This window comes from Misgurnus anguillicaudatus, chromosome 9 (genome assembly GCF_027580225.2).
Source record: "Misgurnus anguillicaudatus chromosome 9, ASM2758022v2, whole genome shotgun sequence".
NCBI lineage: Eukaryota > Metazoa > Chordata > Actinopteri > Cypriniformes > Cobitidae > Misgurnus > Misgurnus anguillicaudatus.
In genome coordinates, this window is record NC_073345.2 from 9264597 (window position 1) to 9286279 (window position 21683).

Below are 21683 nucleotides of genomic sequence, written 5' to 3' on the forward strand. Positions count from 1 at the left end.
TACAGCAAAAGGAGATGGGACTGAATGAGCGAACAAACGAACGAACGAAGGAACGCATGATACAGCGGAAGGAGATAAGACTGAATGAGCAATGCATTAATACAGCGGAATAAGATAGTTCCCACTGACGTTACAATTTAAGTCTATTTATATACAAAACAGCGTCCAACTATTACTAAAAATTCTCAAATCACTTGTTAAAAAACAAACAAACAAATAGAATCGATACTTGTACTTGAGAATCGATCCTTTTGATACAAAGGCAGGATCGGAAATATCGATACTTTAGGATCGATCCGCCCATCCCTACTGGAAACATCAAGCGTCGGCGCCATATTGGATGGGTCTCCTCACTGTACGCTAGCACCAGAGTCAATCGGAGTTAACGTAAAGAAAGCAACTATGCCCGTATTTTGTGCAGCTTACGGTTGCAATAACCGGCGCAGTATTGATTCCAGATCACATGGGATTACATTTCACAAGTAAGATTGAACAATCATTTAGGTTATTTTACGTTATTATTTATAATATTATGTCAATGTTCAGCAGGAACTGGTACTCTCTCTCATGATCTCTCGCTGTTTTTCTTCACATTTGAAGGTTTCCCAGTGATACAGGCATGATGAGGCAATGGGAAGTTGCTATAAAAGGGGAGGGTTTTGTTGTGACAGAGTCGTCAAAGCTCTGTAGCAAAGAGTATAGAAGAACAAGAGGGGAAAATCTGATTCGTTTATGGCAGCAGCCACTAGATGGCGCTTCAGTAGCGTGGCTGCCAGGAATGAAAATTCTCACAACCAATTCATTCTCAATTCATTCATATTAAAATTAATTTAATACCTAATTACATAAAATACCTAATTATGTAAAAATTACATAAGTAAAAAGTACTTTAGTACACATTTTTAAGTAAAAGTAAAAAAGTAGATGTTTAATGTACTTAAATATTAAATATAAACCAAAAACTTGAAATTATGAAATGTAGTGGAGTAAAAATTATGATAATATGCTTTGGAATATAAGTTTTCCAAAATAAACACTGATAAAATACAGATACTTGAAAATGTACTTTTATGTAGAAAGTAAAATACTTTAGTGTCTGCCTCTGTCAATATGCCATACTTAAAGAGCATAATACAAAGTATTTTAGGATGAAAGCAGTATTTCTCAATGTGTGACAGTGTCCTGTATCATAACTAAATCTCTGCCGCTTATAATAACAACTCAAACCGTGTGAAAATCCGGTAAAAATTAGGGGAGTTATGATTATTCCTCATTAGAAATGAATGCAAGGGAGCGCACTGGAGACCCATCCAAGATGGCGGCTGCGCGATACGTCAGCTCCAATAGGCAGATCAGGGGACGAGGTGTCTACGTATATAATGTCTATGGTTTTTGATAGCGAGTTTGGAGATTTAGCCAAGTAAAATACACCAAAATGGATACATCAAAAACTACAAGAGGAACAGCAGTGGACACACTAGGACCAGTAATCGGGCACTTTTGGCCAGTCGCGTAGCTGGCCCACCCACCTGTCAGCTAGGCCCACCCACCTGCCTATCCAGCCTATTAGTTATCCTAATGAGTAAATTATGTTGCAATTATCACTATACTTGACCTATAAAATAAATCATTTTATTGTTTGCTATTATAATAAGGAATAAGTTAATGTTGTAAGTTGTAAATAGTAGTGCAATAAATAGCGCATTTCGAAGAGCCTCCTCGCCCCTCCTGCACGCCACATCATAGAAATGAACACCCGGTTTCGAATAAGGAGCACTGCGCTGCTTCATTGTCTTAGAATAAGGTCACAAAGACCTTCAGTGAGAAGACTTACAGCTTGATGGTGCACCCTTTAATATCACAGTTGAGGATTCTGAAGATGAGGTGTTGGTTCAGCAGCTAAAAAAAGAAAAGTTTTTGCAGATAACATTTGCGCCCATGAGCCTTCTGGTCTAAGAACGAGGTGTGTTCAGGCGCATTGTTGGTGCGTTGCTATTTTGAGGCAAATAAAATAGACTATGCCACTGACCAACTAAAACCTGCTCTAAAGTCAATGGAGCAATATTGCTTTTGTTATTTAATGAGCACGTTAGTAATATGCGCCTATAAACGGGACGAAAACGCGCATTTGCTTATCACATGGATGCGCAGCAGCACACAAACGTTTAAAATATGAAAAATCAAAGGATTAAAATGTTAAAATGTTTAAAAAGATTATTATTCACTGTCCTGGACATAAATGAGGACCGATTATGAGACGTTAGAAGGCGTATAAAGCTGCTTCACCTGCAGCCTGGTAAGTAATTAAAGGTTTTGCTTTAAACAAATGCCAATATTGCATTTATTTAGAATTTTTTTAATGCTACCCCACAGATTTATTATATATGATGACTTTGTACTTGTGGATATGATGAGATGAGAACCATTTTTATGTTATGCTTAAATTTCAAAACAACCGGCGCTGTTCTAGTGAAACGGCGCGTTTATAGATGATTTACACTGTAAAAAAAATTCCGTAGAAATTTCAATGTTATTGCAGGGTTGCCGGTAATTTACCGTAGATTTACATTTATGTTATGTTACTGGTAAGAGTTTGTTCAAAGTTAAATAAATTTTAAATATTAACAAGTATTTATCTTTACAGAATAAAACTATACAATAACAGCCTCATGCAAAACATTCTGGGATTCAGAAATCATCATCAACCTTTTTCTGTTTTTTGCTTCAGATTTTGTTTCCCAGAATGTTTTGCTTGATGCTGTTTTTTTAGTTTTACTCTGTAAAGACAAAGACTTGTAAATGTTTAATGTTCTTTTAACTTTGAACAAACTCTTGCCAGTAAATAACATAAATACACAAGGAATATAAATATTTTGTGTTGCATATACATGTTTATTTTATGTAAATTCAAAGACCCACTAAGTCCATTTTTTTCAGTGCATCCGTGTCGCCAATTCCCCTTAATTATCTCCAGAATGTGCAGAGACTTGACAGGTGCGCACATTTTCCCGTCAAGTTTGTTTTTATAGATCACAAGTTACAACCTATGCGTGGAAAGTGGTACCTGTATGCATGGTTCCAACCCCATTTTGTGCGTACGTACGCTTTATAAATGAAGCCCCTGGCAACATCTTCACTCTCTGATACGAAATCACAGGTCAGAGTTCACTAGACTTGAACTTTGCTAAGCAGCAGCCAGTGAAATATTGCTATACGAGCTAACACCTGTTTGACGAGTTCTCACGGAACGAAAAGTGTAGTGTGACAGCGGGTTTAAACCGCTTCCTTGATTAGTATCACCATCAGGTGCACTCAGATGGAGCAGCATTTACTACACAGGTGATGGCGATTTACCAATCAAGGAACCGGCTTTACTGACGATGACAATAGCGTGCGATTTATCATGCAGCTCTAAAAATACAATAACTTTCTATTTACAAGTGCAACATGAAACAACTGACAACAGCTGACAAAAATCATTAGACAAGTATTTTTCCTTGAAATCTACTGAAACTGTGAATGATCTTAAAGGTATTTTTATTTATGTTTTACTTTATAGTTGATTTGAAAGGTATTCAGGGGTACTGCCACCAATAGTAAAATGGACGGTGTAAACACAGTAACTGTGGGAAATGAAGAGTCAAGAGAAATAGATGTGGAGTCAAAGTGGAGTTCACAGATATGTTATGACTACAGAAGACTTTTACCAGTGAATTATAAAGAAGAGATTGTAGAGCTGCTGAAACTGTCTGGACCTGTGGTAAGTCTCCTTCAAATAGTTATAAATGTTGGATTTGTGTTTTTTTTAACACCACTGTTTAATCAAACCAATACATTGAACACAATGTGAACAATATTTTCTTAAAAAAAAGAGTGTTCCGTTCAGATCAACATTATAGGCTGTAAAGAGATCAATTTTAAGACATAACGCAAAGATAAATTTAAAAAAAATTGCATTCAAAATAAAGTGTTACGTTATAATTATGTTTTTTCTCTTTGTGTTTAGTTTATATCTCAGCTGATGATCTTTCTCATCAGTTTCGTCAGTACTGTGTTCTGTGGACACTTGGGGAAAACCGAACTGGATGCTGTTGCTCTTGCCACTGCTGTAAGTTTGTGTCTCTGTACTGGATATACATAAATATCCAACACCAGTTTGCACTTGCAACTATCTTTTTTTCACAGGTTATTAATGTTACGGGAATCTCTATTGGTTGTGGTTTGGCGTCTGCATGTGATACACTCATTTCGCAGGTATGTGAGAGAATAGTGAGTTAGTGTTTTACTGTCTGAAGATGAAGGTGCCGTTGTAAAGGATGTCTCTTCTTTCATTGCAGACGTTTGGCAGTAATAATCTGAAGCGGGTTGGTGTGATACTACAGAGAGGGATTCTCATCCTTCTGTTGGCCTGTTTTCCCTGCTGGTCTCTGTTCATAAATACAGAGCCGATACTACTGGCTGTCAAACAGAGTCCAAGAGTGGCCAGGTACAGTGTGTGTGGTTTTTTTTGCTTGTTTGTTTTTTTAGTTGGTTAAAGGCAGGATAGGCAGGAATTATCTAAAAAACTTTTTTACAAATTTGTTTAAACTGTCTTTATATACAAATACATAATTAAGTGTGCTTGCAAAAGCACACTTATTGTTCTTCTTAAGTTTTATTAAGTGTGCTTGCAAAAGCACACTTATTGTTCTTCTTAAGTTTTATTATTATTATTTTTATTATTTTTCCCGGGTAGATTTTTTTGGCCAGCTCTAGCGACCAGACCGTTTGACGCAGAGACACCGTTCAAACTTTAAAATGTTCGGGCAGTACCGGTGTAAGTTGCTTGAGAAGATGAAGTCACAGATCCATGTCGTTCGGCCACCATATTGGATAGAACACAAAACCTTTAAAAAGTTTCACAGGTCACAAATTTTGTCCAAACTTCAAGAAATTCCACGTACACGATCCTTGGACCAAGCCTCACAAAAGTTACTAGAAGGATTTTTGATTTTCGGAAGCATTTGCCCAAAACAGGTCAAAATATACCTATGGCGTAGTCCCCAAACAGGAAGTAGTTCATATCTCAGATTGTCTGTAACATATCTTTATAATTTTTTTAATATGAACTCGGAACTCCAATGTGAACATGGCCAAGATAAAAAAACATTGCAGTAACATGTCTATATTATGTTATTTTCACTTTAAAATGTCCAATAAAATCCTATGTAAAAATAAAAATGTCATATAGCTTTTACCACTAGAGGGCAGCCCAAGCGTGTTTAATTGCCTTGCCTTCACACGTGACTAGACCGAAACTTAGTCCGTGCCTATTGAAAACACCTATATACTGAGGATTATTTGATACTAAATCCAATGGAATATTAATATTTCTCATATACATTTGTGTACAAAACTGCAAATGGATGTTATATTCTGAAGGCGTGAATCAACGCGAGCTCTCTGGAGAACGTGCAGTACAGGTAGGAATGTTTCGGGGATTCAGACGTAAAACCCTTTCTTTTATTTCAGTAATATATAACATGACAAGTTTAATTCCGTTTTTCATCAATGTAATACATTGTAAACGTATTAGTTTGTAAAGACGTCAATTTCGCGTCCTCGCGTAGCAGTGATCGTTTGGCATCGGCTCTATAACAGCTGCATGGTTTAAATGATTGTGAATTGACGCGAAAAAGTGTCACTTTACCTTAAATCATGCATGTTATGCCAAGTGTATTTAACGTAAACAGTCATGACTTTGAGAAATGTATGAGACATTAAAACACAGCTTGCCACAGCTAGAAGACTGCGTATATTTACATAATCTTCAGATAAGAAAGTTATATATCATCGTATGCTTAACTAACGGGAACACGATCGATTGCATTATGCTGTCAATCATTATGCTGTCAATCACTCAGCGAAGCATTGATTTCACATGGAAAGCAAGAGGACAGGGTCGCAATCTTGATGCGCGTGCATATGTTGTTGCATGAGATGCAGAGCGCGAGTCACCCCTTCACGTGTATTCGCGCTTTGGTCTGCCCGCGTCAAGATGCAGAGACCACGGACTCTATGGCTGTTTTAACTTTATTTATTGTATTTCCAGCTTACAACAACTCCTCTTCCGACAGTTGTTGTCTGATATGTCGGCTCAACGATCACAATGACATTAGATGTCTTAATAAAGGAAACGATTTTTGTGAACTAGATAAAAGATCCTGGCGTTTCTCCGAAGTTCAAAGCAGACAAAGGCTCAAATATTATGCGAGTCATCGTTCTCACACAAGAATGCAATTTAAACGTGTAAGTTAATCGCCCATCGCTCATAGCCCAGCACCTGCACCACTGCATGCGTATCGCGCTGACAAACATACACGTGATTTTACTGCCCTGATGAAATCTAAAAGTATAATTTCTCTTATTAGAAGCTAGCTTAATGTTTGCCAGTTATTAAGATGGCGGTTGTAGTTTAAATAGAGGTCGTGAAATAATTAGCATTGCCAAAAAGTGCATAAAACAATGTTATGTTCCATATTATAAACTTTTGGTTATGTGTACTTAAGTGAGTAAATAAGTTAAATTCTCAATGAGTGTGATATGGCTCTTATTTACCCCTTTAATAAAGCTTACTCGGGTATCTTACAATGCACTTATGTTGTTATGCAGTTTTAAAATACAAAATACGAACATGTCTGGATGTAGATAAAGCCTACTTGGTCATATTACAATGCACAAGTTTTGTTGTATGCAGTTTGAAAATACATGTTTGTAGAAAAAGTATATTGTACAATGCACTGATTTTGTTGTTATGCAGTTTCAAAATACAACATGAGAATGTTTAAATGTATATGTAGTCATCATCACTGATGTATCTCTGGCCCCCATGACAAACTAATTGAATAGCCCTGTCGTAGACGCTCAACACACAATCATATTCATTAATAGTAAAGAAATGAAACGATATTAGGCTATCAGTGCTGCTGTCGCTTTTTCCTATCGCTTATTTTAAAAATGAGCTTATGATCAATAAAATGCAGCTTACATCTGCTGCTTTTGGTGACGTGAACTCTGGCCTACATTAAGTCTCATGTTTTTAAGATTATCTTAAGTACTAAAGAAGAATTTTTGGTATATTATGTACAAAACTAGTGTGTGAAAATAGGACACTTTAAAGGGATTGTTCACCCAAAAATTAAAATTATTTAAATTACAATTCTAAAAAATTTTTATAAGAAAACATTGAACATGTGCAGCATAGCTGTTATAGTTGGTTCTAGGCTAGCTAGAGCGGGTTATCTAGGCTTGTGATCCCTGTATTTACATAAAATGGTCTGTGCTAAACCCCGGATGTCCTTCAATGCTGGAAACACCCCTGGTTACAAGCCTGTATACATTTCTGTGTGCGTGTGTGCGTGCGTGCGTGCGTGCGTGTGTGTGTGTGTCAGGAATGCTTTCACGTAGAGGTCGACCGATATGGCTTTTTCTCTGGCCAATGCCGATATTTAGAAATCAGGGCAGCTGATGGCCGATATGTTAGGCCGATTTTCTATATGTACATAATTATCAAAATGTTCTCATCATTAGCAGATATTTTAAATGTAAAAATGTCACTATTTAAGTCAAAGTCTTTTAAAAAAAATTATGACTGGTCTTTCTGAAGAGTTTTACAACCTCCTCTGCACCATGCATTTATCAGACACAGATATTACCTGACACTCTTCTGTCATCATCTTTGATCAGTTTTTTACCATGGCTTTTATTGCTTTGTAGGATAAAATCCTTATTTGGTAGACCTGATAAAATATTTATTCATCATAAAGTTAACATAGTAATAAATGTCTATGTTTTTTAGTTGAGACTGTTATTTAGGGCAAATCTTTCTAAACAGATTTACATTCTCCTTTCTGAGGCGCTATAAGTGACTGATTGTGCTGACAGTGACGTCTTGTGAGTTTAGTGTTGGGACAGATCTGTTGTTTCAACCGTTCATTCAAACGAATCCGTTCAAAGGAGTCAGTTCGCGAATCGGACGCATTGTGTTGTAATCCAGGCTGAGCAGCGCAAAACTGTAAACAAAGTGTTACTGTAACAACACGAAAAACATTTCCTCGGTGGATATGATTTGGTCTTCCGACCTTTCGCCATCGAGTCAGTTTTGTTTTGAGTAATAAAAGCAGGGAGACAGTTTAAAGACAGAACTGTCTCCCTGCTCTCCAGTAACGCATAACTTATGTTGTTATGCAGTTTTAAAATTCAAAATACGAACATGTCTGGATGTAGCATTTTTTTGTGGAGGGAGGTGCCCTTTTTTTTAGGTTAGAGCAACTGCCCCTTAAAATTCCTGTGCACGTCCCTGATGCTTAGTTACTGTTGAACGGGAACACGATTGATTGCATTATGCTGTCAATCACTGAGTGAAATATTTTTTTTTATGGTAAATTTTAGAGAAACAGTTGTTACAAGTCTGTATACATTTCTGTGTGTGTGTGTGTGTGTGTGTGTGTGTGTGTGTGTGTGTGTGTGTTTTTAAAATGTTCGGGCAGTTCCGGTGTAAGTTGCTTGAGAAGATGAAGTCACAGATCCATGTCGTTCGTCCGCCATATTGGAAACCTTAAAGTTTCACAGGTCACAAATTTTGTCCAAACTTCACGAAATTCCACGTACACGATCCTTGGACCAAGCCTCACAAAAGTTACTAGAAGGATTTTTGATTTTCGGAAGCGTTTGCCCGTCACAGGCCAAACTAAATGTGCGTGGACGCCGCCAAAACAGGAAGTAGTTTATATCTCAGGAATGATTTCACGTATTGAAACCAAACTTTGTACATGAATTTCGGTCTCCAATGTGAGGATGCACAACATCAAAAGAACAATTTTTTTTCTAAAATTTTACGCTGCCAAACAGGAAGTAGTTTATATCTCAGGAACGCTTTTACGTATTGAAACCAAACTTTGTACATGAACTTGGGACTCCAATGTGAGGATGCACAAACTAAATCGGCGGCACCAGAGCAAGCACACTTTTGCAGTTCGTCCCGAAATGCATTTTCTAGTTATTATTATTATTTTTCCCGGGTAGATTTTTTTGGCCAGCTCTAGCGACCAGACCGTTTGACGCAGAGACACCGTTCAAACTTTAAAATGTTCGGGCAGTACCGGTGTAAGTTGCTTGAGAAGATGAAGTCACAGATCCATGTCGTTCGGCCACCATATTGGATAGAACACAAAACCTTAAAGTTTCACAGGTCACAAATTTTGTCCAAACTTCATGAAATTCCACGTACGCGATCCTTGGACCGAGCCTCACAAAAGTTACTAGAAGGATTTTTGATTTTCGGAAGCGTTTGCGCGCCACAGCCCAAACTAAATGTGCGTCAACGCCGCCAAAACAGGAAGTAGTTCAAATCTCAATATGTCTGTAACATTTATTAACCAAAATGTTTATATGAACTCTTTACTCCAATGTGAAGATGCCCAAGATAAAAAAAACATTGCAGAAACATGTCTATATTATGTTATTTTCACTTTAAAATGTCCAATTAAAACCTGTGTAAAATAAAAAAATGTCATTAGCCTTTACCAGTAGAGGGCAGCCTTTACGTTCAAACGTGTTTTTTAGACAGAATGTAAAGATAGCGGCAGCCATCTTTAGAAGCTAAGCTAACAGGCTATTGCTCCGTGGAAAAGTTTGAATAACAATGGCGGGATGTAGTTTTAATGTTAAAATGGCAAAATGGAATTTAAAAGAGCTGTTGAGAGAATCATGTGTTCCTTTAAGAGCCACAATACAGCGAAGAGCTGAGGAAGAGAAAGCAGAGAAGCCCGGAGAAGAGGCGACAGCCTCAGACTCTGCTGCGAGCCCTGGAGGACTCAGTAACCTCGGCTGCCACTCAAGCTTCGTATCGTATATGGACAGATTCCTGGATACATATTTTTAGAATCGTAAACTTCATCTTATTCACTATACAGTATGCGGTTTCGGACGCAAAACTGCAAATGGATTTTATATTCTGAATGCTTGAATCAACGCGAGCTCTCTGGAGAACGTGCATTTTCACATACAGGTAGGAATTATATGATTCAGACATATTTTAATCCCTTTCTTTTATTTCAGTGATATATGGCACAACAAGTTTAATTCCCTTTTTCATCAATGTAATACATTGTAAACGTATTAGTTTGTAAAGACGTCAGTTTCGCGTCCTCGGGTAGCAGTGATCGTTTGGCATCGGTATTTTAATTAATTACGAAATTTGTATTTTATTTTTAAATTGCTATCTTGTGTTTCTGGCGCATTCGCGGATTAATGACTCATTTGAGTCGTTTTCATTACAAAGTGTTGCAAATAAATGAGTCTTTTGAGTCGACTCTTTACAAAGCGAATGGGCCAAATGTTTTAAAGTGGTTCGCGAATCAGTTTGAATGAATTGTTCAGATCGCTTCAAACACGGAATCGTCCGAAGCTGTTTTACTCGTAACCTATGTAGAAACACGCAGAATATAACCAGTGTTGGGTGACGTGGAAATGAATTTACCAATCTTTTAACTAAAAGCAAAACTTCACACATGTACCCGCCATTACATACGCGCGACCGCCGACCTGTTCGTCGTCAGACACAGTTAAACGCGTGCAACCTCCAGAAACACTGTAGCACAGATTGAAGAAAATCCATCGATGATTGACGTCTGATTCGCTGTTTAATGTACTGTATGATGTAAGTGATTCTCACAAAACACACGTGACATGACAACGTAAGAAAACATGAGTTTTGTCTAAGTGTAAACTGTCAATGTCCTCAGACCATCTTAGGAGATTCCAACTTTATACATATACAAAACTGTTGTCAGTTTACTTGTCTGATATTTCAGCTACAAGCTACATTTTTCTGTATACTGTTGGTGTATGTTGCAGTTTTACACATACTGTAGAAATGCCCTTCATAAGTATTCTTCTGTTTGCTGTGGAGTCAAGAAATGTCTAAACATTAAAAGATGAACATGAGACAAAAGTACAGAATCTGTCGCATTATTTTTTTTAATGGGCACTGAGCTGTGTCCTGATTGTTTACACATGAAAAGCATAAAATATGTAGGATCAGTTTGATTCACTTATGTGCATTTGTGTACAATACACATAAGTCAGCATTTAATGCTGTTGTTCTTTGTTGTTAAAGCATGTATGTGTTGAAACATAAACAAAGGTTAATAAAATGTGACATTCTAAACTTCTGGTATACTGATATTTATCTTACCAATTTCTGGTCTCCACATCAAACAGAAAAATCTTGTCTTTATTGTTCTGATACTTATGGAGGGCACTGCGTGTGTGTGTGTGCGTGTGTGTGTGTGTGTGTGTGTGTGTGTGTGTGTGTGCGTGTGTGTGCATATATCTAGATTTATTTTTTCATGAGTAACTACTAACTCGCTACTTGAGTATTATTTTCATTGCATACTTTTTACTTCTACTTGAGTAATTATTTATTTAGTTACTTTAACTTCAGTAAAGTTTTTGGCTACTCTTTCCACCTCTGTTAAAATCTTCATGAATCTAGGCTGAGTTTGCCACTTTGAAGCCTAAATAATCAGACAGATAGTAAGTTAATCGCCCATCGCTCACAGCCCAGCACCTGCATCACTGCATGCGTATCGCGCTGACAAACATACACCTGATTTTACTGCCCTGACGAAATCTAAAAGTATAATTTCTCTTATTAGAAGCTAGCCTAATGTTTGCCAGCTATTAAAATGGCGGTTATAGTTTAAATAGAGGTCGTGAAATAATTAGCATTGACAAAAAACTGCATAAAACAATGTTATATTCCATATTATAAACTTTTGGTTATGTGTACTTAAGTGAGTAAATAAGTTAACCGCAAAAACTAAATGTGCGTCGACGCCGCCAAAACAGGAAGTAGTTTATCTCAGGCACGCTTTCACGTATTGAAACCAAACTTTGTACATGAACTTGGGACTCCAATGTGAGGATGCACAAACTAAATCGGCGGCACCAGAGCAAGCACACTTTTGCAGTTCGTCCCGAAATGCATTTTCTAGTTAAAATTTAAGTACTCTGAGAAAGAGCATTCAGAACTCACAGTACCTGCATGTGCAGTCAGCGAAGGCAAACAAAGGAATAAATGAAGCAATCAAACGAGAGTAAATATCGCGTGGCTTTTCCTCGAGTCGACGATGCGGTAGCGGTATTGTCTCCGGAGAGTAGTCCTCATCAGAGTTAACAATGCTTTCATCACGAAAACTCTTCCATGCAAAACACTGGCTTAATAGTGAGTACTAAAAGCCATCCTACCCAACCGATTTAAAAATAAGAAAAATCACATAGATTCCGAAATAACCTGGCTGATGCTATATGAATTATTAAAAAAAACAGCTCTTCCCTACGACTCCACAAACAAAAAAGAAAGAAAAAAGAAACTAATTTAACATGAAACGGATCTCATAAACATTGTATTTAATTTATTTAGGAAATTCTTTTAAATTTATAACAAAAATCTGTAAAGTAGAAAACTTTAAGTGTCTTTAACTCCATATTAACAATGCATACCTCGCTTCGCAAACAATGCCTTGAATCTATTTAGAGTTTGTATATCCCTTAACCAATTTCTTTGACTGTGTTTGGGACATTTTTACATGAGAAAAATGGGGATTCAATATTAATTTAAAGCTTTACTGTTTTTCTCAGAACACAAAAAGAAAAGTTCTGGTCTCGCTTTAATCCAGTTTTTAATCTTTTTTTAAGAGAATGCGCATAGGCAGGCTTTCATAAAGCAACTCTTGGTAAATCATGCGATTGTGTGATCTGAATGTTAACTATGGGTTTGGCGAGAAACAAACCTTAAATTTAGTTTTGTATTAAGGGAAATCTTCGGTCGGCTTGAGTGCTAGGGAAGGTGGCATTTCTGTGTGAAGTTTCTGCATGTTCTCCCTGTGTCAGCGTTTACTCCGGATACTCCGGTTTTCTCCCACAGGCCAAATACATGCAAGTTAGGCAAATTGGAGATACCAAATTGTCCCTTCCCAACCTGTGTATTGATCAACTTGTCTGAATAAAACTTGTGTATGGATTAACTGGTTCTCGCCATGAATATAGACGTAGATGCTGGAATGGCGTTAAGAAATAAAGGAAGAAGAAGAAGAAGAATATATTGATGTATAATGAATTTCTAGCACTTTTAGGATATGCTTACCCATGTATGGCAGCAACCGAATATAAGCTAAATGCCTGTGGCTTACTAAAGCAGGTTCTGGCTGGTCTGAAACATAGATGACCCAGAAAAATTTATTGAACATTAACTTAAACATTTGGGATGGTCCTGAGCCACCAACAGCGCTGATTTTAAAGCACTGCCCATTAACCAGGCAGGGGCGGAAAGCCGTCCGTGAAGAAAAAAATCCAAACGGTTTAGGAGATCTGTTATCAGACAAGTTGAACACAAAAGCTGGGAACAGTTTAGGACCGAGGTCATGGGCAGGCGAGACTCTGAGCCAAACTCTTTCTCATTGATAGCTGTTTAGACATTTTTATAACTAAACATTAAAATAGAGCTTTTTTATTATCTTTAAGCATAATGTATTTTAATGCACGCCTGGGTAGGCACTCGTAGATCCGCCCCTGGTTTTAACATGAAGTCATACCATTTTAAATTTTGATGATAATTTGGATTTACTGTCAGTGTCACACTTTTTTTTTAACAGTGTGTGGTTCCTCTCTCTCTCTCTATTTTTCTCTCAACAGTCTGTCACAACGCTATGTAAATATATTCATACCAGCTCTGCCTGTGAGTGCAAGACCCTTCCTTAACATTTTCACCTAATTGTGTCAAAAGCAATTTATCAACTTGAACAATCCTTTAAATCTTGTAAATATTAATGTGTTTGTTTACCTGCTTTCTCTAATGTTGTAAGAAATCAATAAATGAATAGTTAATTTCCTCTATATTTTTAAGGTAAAATGCTATTTTTTTTGTTAATTTCTTCAGGCCTCGTTTATGTATCAGTTGCAGGGAATGTATCTTCAGAATCAGGTAAACATCCTTGTTAAATCTGTCTTTTTTTGTTTATTCATATGACTTTTGAGGAATTGTTTGTCTGTTTTTTTGTTTAGGGTATTATTTGGCCTCAGGTGATCACAGGAGCAGTTGTGAATGTCCTCAACGCTCTCATAAATTACATCTTCCTTTATCAGCTTGATCTTGGTGTAATGTAAGCGCCTGTTCAGTTTATCTTCAGATACTGGAGACAAAGTTTTTATTTATCTCTCATTTCTTCAAAATCTTATTGACTCTGTTCACAGAGGATCTGCTGCAGCAAACACAATATCACAGTATTCATTAGCTGTGTTTCTATACGTCTACATCCGCTGGAGAGGTCTGCATAAAGCCACGTGGGACGGTGAGCAGTCGTGTGTTGGGGTTTTTATGTTATGAAACTTGTAGACCAGGGGGTCTGGTGGAGGGCTACTTTTTTATGTAGTCTACTCTTTTTTTTTGTTTTGTTTTACTTGTTGTTGTTTTTTAAGTTTTTTATTGTTGATGTTTTATTTTATCATTGTTTAAAATGTTAACATACAAGAAGCTAAGCAAAATAAAAATAAGTTTATATAAAAAATAAGGCTATTAGTATAATGTGCTTTGGTAGGTTACACCCGTGGGCACTATGTTGGGGACCATTGCTGTAGACTATAGTCTTAAACAGAGGATAGATATAGAGTTGGATAATGTTTTACAAACTTTGTTTCATGTCTCCCACACATTTTTAGGTTGGTCTCGTGACTGTCTGCAGGAATGGGGAGCTTTTGTTCGCCTGGCCCTTCCCAGCATGCTCATGATGTGTGTAAAGTGGTGGACTTATGAGATTGGTGGATTTCTGGCAGGTTTGCAAATTGGATTTATATTGGATTTATTAATTGTTTTTATTATTTGGTATATTAATTTGAGTTTTCTGTAGGACTTATCAGTGAGTCTGAGCTGGGAGCCCAGTCTATTGTCTATGAATGGGCCAGCATCACATACATGGTAAAATTACCAATGTTATTTTCCTAACCCTCTCTAATGCAAGATGACACTTTTAGTTTTTAATTGTGTTTTATGGGTCATGCATAGACCATTAACTAAAACCAGAGAGGAGGTTAAGACTGTGTTTCAATTTATTAGCCCTAAACAGCCCCCCCATACTTAAATTTTGAATTAAACAAAACATTGAATTATTTAATGTATTGCTATTGGTTAGTTCTCTTGGTTTAATTACAAAGAATTTATGTTAAATTAATGTATTTTACAAAATGTTAAATGTTGAGAACCACTGGGCTAAACTGAGCCACTCTTTAACATTGTGATGAAGGTATTGCAATTTTCCATTTAAAACCACTAAAATCAAATTGACTGATCCAGACATTTTTATTAAATTGAGTCATTTTCATCATTGAGTAACTTGCTGTCTACCTTCAGTTTCCTTCGGGGTTTGCAGTGGCCGCCAATGTGAGAGTTGGAAATGCACTCGGAGCTGGAAACACAGATCGAGCCAAACTTTCAGCCAAAGTCTCTTTAGTCTGTGGATGTATGTGGTAATGTCATTATATATTTAGAACTGACGCTGAACAAGTGTTTAGATAGCAACCCAACATCAAACATAACCTGTTTAATATTGTTAATAATAAATATACACTGTTAAAAATGCTTGGCTATTTTCAACCCAACGTTGGGTCAGATGTAAACATTTTCTGGATTGATTTAACCCAACGTTTTGGACCCAATGCCCGGTTGAAAAAAACTGAATTTTTTATTTAGAGTGAGCAGTTAGAATAAATCTAATAATAATAATAATAATAATAATAATAATAATAATAATAATAATAATAATAATAATAATAATAATAATAATAATAATAATAATAATAATAATAATAATAATAATAATAATAATAATAATAATAATAATAATAATGTTTAAATGGTTTTTAATACCACATTGATTACATTTGTTTGTGTTTTAATCTGTAGTTCTTGTTTCCTGTGTGATTGCGGCTGTTATTGGAGCTACCAGTAATATTGTAGGATACATCTTTAGCACAGAAAGGTAAGGGCACGTAAATATCTACACTCTACAAAAAATGTCTTTTAATTGTGGTTCCCCATGATTGCAATCACTATGATTTTCTTTTTTATAGGAGTATATTATAGAGCAGGGGTTTTATGATGGACCCCCAAAAGTAATATAACTTATTACTAACCCCCATCCTACTGTATATATCCATATTATTTTATTGAAAAAATGTGTACAGCAAACTTTGTTAGATAAAAAGTATTAAATAGTTTAATATAAATAAAGCAAAGATTGTCAAATATAGCAAATAATTTGGAAACAATTTGCTCTTTTCTTTCTCTGAAATTTTCTGGGGACCCCTTAGAACTTTCTGGGGGTCCCCGAACCAAAGTTTAAAACCCAGTGCTGTAGAGTATACTGATGCATGGCATTTAGATATATATTTTAATGCTGAGAAGGAAATTCTACACATGACACATGTTTTCATGTACACTGTTAACATAATGTTTGGTATAGATTTTTATCAAATATACAATATATGCAAATATACAATATGCAGCTAAATAAATATTTAATAAATGTACAAATCTATATTTTCCTTAAACTTCTTGCAGTATTTCAAAGGTACAGCAGGTAATCAGGATATTGTTCACTCTAAAAAACAAACGGTGCTATATAGCACCAAAACAGTTGCTTTGGATCGTGGCGATGGAGGAGCCATTTTTGGTGCCATGTGGCACCGGTGAGGCACCGGTGAGGCACCGGTGAGGCACCTGTGTGGAACCATATAGTGCTATGTAGAACCATATGTGGTGCTATAGTGGTACTATATGGCCCCTATATGGTTCTACACTGGTGCTTCACTGGTGCTTCACTGGTTCTTCACCGGTGCTGTGTGGCGCTAGAATGGTTCTTCTGTCGTTGCGATCCGGGGCAGCTGTTTTGGTTCTGTGTAGCACCGTTTGTTTTTTTAGAGTGTTTAAATAACAGGTAAAGTAATTACTGTCTTGATATTGAGGGGCAAAATTTTTTCGGAAACGAAATCACAATTTTTCTGAAAAACATAATTTAAAAAAAAATTTGTTTGAGACACAGATTTATTCTTGCTGTGGTCCATAACTCCCAAGTGTTGTCTATCACTTCCAGGTGGAATTTGGAACAAATGTTAAATAACTTGTGTAACGATATGTAACTGCAGTCTTTTTTCTTGCAAAAAATGATTAAATTACATTTTCATTTTAAAATTCCGTTTCATCAAATGTTTGAAAACCAATCCGACCAACTTGAGTTGTTCAAAGTAAAACCTTTTTAACAATTTGAACAATAAAAATTAAATTAAATCTGTATTAGCAGCGGGACAAAAGTAACATGTTACTTTCATCCCGACAGGAACTCCTAGCATTATTTTACTTTTTATTTTGAAAAACTCTGAGAAGTCAAACTTCAGGATGTGTTAAAGCACTAAATAACCTGTAGATTGATCAGTATTGTAACACATGAAACTAGAAACTAAACACGTTTTCAAAAAAATGACCACTTTAGGAATTTACTTATCATGGTTGAAAATTTTGGCTATCATGGCTTTCTGGACCTACACGTGCAAAACACAAAATAACGTGATATTTGTCAGCTCTATCAAGGGTTGCATGCAAAAGATGCTGTCATAGTTTGGAATGCAGATGTAATCAGATGCTCGGAGAAAATCACTTTGTTACTTTCGTCCTGCGTTACTTTCGCCCCGGTTCTCCCACTACCTTATGTTTTTAAATGTCACATTACTACAGTAATGTAAGGGTTCTGTCTTTTCTTGGCATGTTCATGTCTTTTATTTTAAAGTTCTATGTTTCACGTTCATGTCTTTTATTTTAAAAATGTTTACTGTCATGTTTCGTGTCTTGTTCTGATTGGCTCCTTTGTATTATGTGTCATGTTCCCACTGGTCCCCCCTCATGCTGCAGATAAAAAGCATTTTAGGCCCCCCTGCTGCCTTGGAGGAGGGTGCCCTACATTGGGACTGGATTTGGGTGGGTTAACAAAAACAAATGCCCAGTTTCATCAGATAAGGCCGCTTGGACAACTGACAGACATCTTTTATGCCTGACCTCAGTGGTCCTTTATGGTATTCAAATGAGATCCTCACATTCAATAAGGGTGGGCCACATTCTGTGTGCTCCTTTTGACATCCACATCCAACTACGGTTCTGCGTCAGAAAAGCACCAAACTCCTCCTTATCTGAAAAGTTATATATTTTTTTACAAACCCCATGTTCTGAGCCATAGCCTGCGTGCTAGATATTGCACTTCCTACACCTTCACTTCAAGGGACCTTCATCTGCGTGTTTCAGATTGTTAAGGACCTTTTGCACCGGCTCCAGGACCGCATCTGCACGTTCCAGATTGCTAGGAACTTCTCGGTGCTCCAGGAGATGACCTGTGGCAAACGGGCCATTACCGAACTGCTCATTTGATTGCAGAGAACATTAATATTACTTGCCAAACCTCTCTCTATAGAGACCTTGGCATTGGTGTATTTTGTCAGTAACCGTTTACCATAGATACTTCTCACTATTGCATAACTGATTTTCAATTGTTTAACAGAAAATTCTCAGTCACTTATATTTTCAATTCTTTGCACTTTTTAGTTTCCCTTTTTTATTCTTTTGTTGATTCATGATTCAGTTATCATGTAGAAGTGTTTTTTGTTCCTAATTCTTTTGTTAATTTTGTGTGTGGCATACTACCAGTTGGTGCCCATGTCAAAATCACTAAATTGCCATTGTCTGTTATTGAATGCATTTGCTGTCTTCATGTCATGCCACAGTGACTCTAGTTCATGTTTCTGTTTCCGTCATTGTCTTTCATGCCATGAATTATGTTTATTGGATCACATTAAACTTCACTATCTGCACATATCACTATCTCTGGCATACAGTTTGTAAAAGTGTAGGTAAAGTCTTTTCTTTTCCAGTAAATTAACGCACCTATGCATAATGAGGTTCCGGTCTCATCTTATGTTATGTCGTCAATATTTGACGACACTTGACCATTCGTCGGTGTGTGGCGCGGAGGGTATACCTTTCGCGTCGTTTTTTGACGAACTGGGGACTTCGGTGCTGTTGCGTCCGTTGCATTCTCTTCTCCTATTTTCTTGCCATTTTCGCGTCGGTTTAGGGTTAGATTTACATAATTACATCCCTACCCAAACCTAACTCTAACCCCAACGCCAGGTGACAACTGTTTCTAACCCCAACGCCAGGTGACAACTGTTTAATTTCGCGTACACTGTTTAATTTCGCGTACACTGTTTAATTTTGCGTAATCTAACCCTAAACCGACGCGAAAATGGTAAGAAAATAGGAGAAGGGAATGCAACGGACGTAATAGTATTGAAGTCCCCAGTTCGTCAAAAAATGACGCGAAAGGTATACCCTCCGCGTCACATATTGACGAATGGTCAAGTGTCGTCAAATATTGACGACATGGGGTGAGACTGTGTTAGTTTGGACAGACATGTTAAATGTAATCAATAATGTAACTTCTGTCTGAATTATGTGAACTTACAAATATCCTCTCATAATCTCGCATCACAGGGACATTGTGCTCAGAGTTTCACAGGTCATGGTTATGTATGGCTTTGTTCATCTATTTGATGCCATTTCGGTAAGACCATTCATTCGTTTACCACATAGAAGTCACAAATTGAATTTTTTTCTGTAAATTTGAGAGTTTCTAAAACCATTCAGTTTTTTTCCCTTTGCCTTTTTAATATTTGTTAATGTGTTTTGTCTGTAGGTTATAACAAGTGGAATTGTCAGAGGTGCTGGAAAGCAACTGATTGGTGCTCTGTGTAACATTGTTGGATATTATTTGATTGGATTACCAATAGGAGTCACCCTTATGTTTGGTGTCAACATGGGAATTATTGGTAAGACTGTGGCTTTCTAGTCATTTATTTCAACACAATACTGAAAGCTCAGTTACTGAGAGACATGCAGATCACCATTAATCCCTGCTTCATGAATTCTCTTATTCATTAGGTTTGTGGGTTGGGCTTTTTGTATGTGCTTTCCTGCAATCTTTGTTCTTCATCATCCTCATTTGGAAAATGGACTGGAAGAAAGCAACTCAAGAGGTGCACAATACTTCCTCATCCACATTATGATTTTGTCTTCGTAAAATAAATGTTGATACAAGTTTGTCTTGTAATTCTCAGGCTTTGGTCAGAGCAGGTGTACAAGATCCTGAAACCAAAAATGAATGTTACGCAATGAAAAGCAGGGGCTTCACAGAAGGTATCACCTGTCTGTTGCATATGATGACCCTGAGCTTATCTGAATTGTTTTTAAGTAAAAATAAGTTTGCAATTTATCTCTTTACAGAAGTATCACGGGTGCCACAGCCAACTGAAGGACATCAAGCGGATGCAAACACAGATCTGGAAGCTGTTAGTAAAGAAAGCGGATCAGTAGAGGTTGTTGCATTGGTCACAGTTGGAGAGGTCTTAACCACCAAACAGCTGGTGGTCTGTCGAGGACTTTCTGTTTTCTTTATGCTGCTAGCACTCATCGGAGGGATTGTGTTGAATAAGGTCCTGACTACATAAGTTATACTTTTTTTTATTAAATTTTAATTTTTTTAATAAACCCAATTTTAAATAAACCCATTTACTTGGTTCGTGTGATACTACAGCGAGGGATTCTCATCCTCCTGTTCATAAACACAGAGTCCTTACTGGCTGTCAAATCCAAGAGTGACTGGGTATTTGCTCTGTCTTAAAATGTTTTAAAAGACATCTTTATTGTGTCTCTTAACAGTTTAAAGTTGAACCCCAAGTGACAATGGTAAGAATGGGAAAAACAATTGAGTAATCATTCGTGAAACTGACACAGAAAGACTATAACACGGAAATTCGTGAGATCAGGTGTTCAAATTGAGGGGGTCTGGGGGGTCTCAGTCCCGGACCTCCTATAAGCCTTAAGGGACCCCCCATAAAGCACAAAAATATAAATTAGGGAGGTCCCCTGGTATTTATTACAATTAAAATACTACATGAATTTTAAATTCTCATGTTGCACTGTAACGAAGCAATACTGTCCGTTATTTGTCCCAATTTCGCAATAAACTAATTCAAATGAATTCAATCTGAAGTAAATAAACTCTTAAGTGCGCCTCATGCTGTATTCTGGAAGAATTGAAAGACGAGTTAATGTCTCTGTCTGTGTGTGGATTGTTTTTACCTCAGTGGTGGTAAGAATCTTTAGTAATCTTTAGGGTTAAGGGTTTTTTTTTTAAATTCTCAAACTATTATTTCATAACAGTGGCGAGGCTACACACTTAAATTGACAGCTGGTCTACCAAGTCAATAGAAACACAAAATATTTTATTGTGAAAGCAGACAAAATCGTGCATAAATTATAATAGATAGATATCTTTAATACTAATCGCTCAAATACGCATCATTCAGAAATAAATAACAATTTATAGAAAGTGTATCTTTTGCATGTGTTTTTTAAACCTTGCAAATGTTAACATGCAAGAAGATTTTAAACAATTTGAGCGCAAGATGTTAAAGTGAGCCGTTTTGTGTGCGCACAGACAATGACACACACACATACTCAAATGGACGCACACTGATAAGCA

The 21683-nt window shown here is 36.8% G+C and overlaps 1 protein-coding gene across 2 annotated transcripts; it reads left to right on the top strand.

Moving 5' to 3' along the window:
- The first annotated feature begins 3355 nt into the window (after positions 1-3355).
- Positions 3356-20706, top strand: LOC129423923 (multidrug and toxin extrusion protein 1). Of its 2 annotated transcripts, none has more exons than XM_073871106.1 (17): positions 3356-3531; positions 4007-4108; positions 4186-4254; positions 4338-4486; positions 13738-13780; positions 13982-14026; positions 14107-14204; positions 14296-14393; positions 14761-14874; positions 14949-15016; positions 15449-15557; positions 16001-16076; positions 19634-19703; positions 19836-19968; positions 20081-20175; positions 20257-20335; positions 20423-20706. In XM_073871106.1, exons 1-17 carry the CDS (start codon positions 3520-3522, stop codon positions 20644-20646), a joined length of 1584 nt encoding a protein of 527 aa, XP_073727207.1. In that variant the 5' UTR covers positions 3356-3519; the 3' UTR covers positions 20647-20706. The 2 variants fall into 2 exon arrangements, with proteins under 2 accessions (XP_073727207.1, XP_055036436.2); XM_055180461.2 differs by having other exon boundaries at positions 3369-3760.
- The last annotated feature ends 977 nt before the right edge of the window (positions 20707-21683 follow it).

Excerpts from the sequence above, each read along its gene's own strand:
- LOC129423923 (XM_055180461.2), top strand. The coding sequence starts at position 3,602 with ATGGACGGTGTAAACACAGTAACTGTGGGAAATGAAGAGTCAAGAGAA. Across the intron at positions 14,394-14,760 it reads GCATAAAGCCACGTGGGACG|GTTGGTCTCGTGACTGTCTG; the intron begins GTGAGCAGTCGT and ends ACACATTTTTAG. Across the intron at positions 19,969-20,080 it reads TGTCAACATGGGAATTATTG|GTTTGTGGGTTGGGCTTTTT; the intron begins GTAAGACTGTGG and ends CTTATTCATTAG.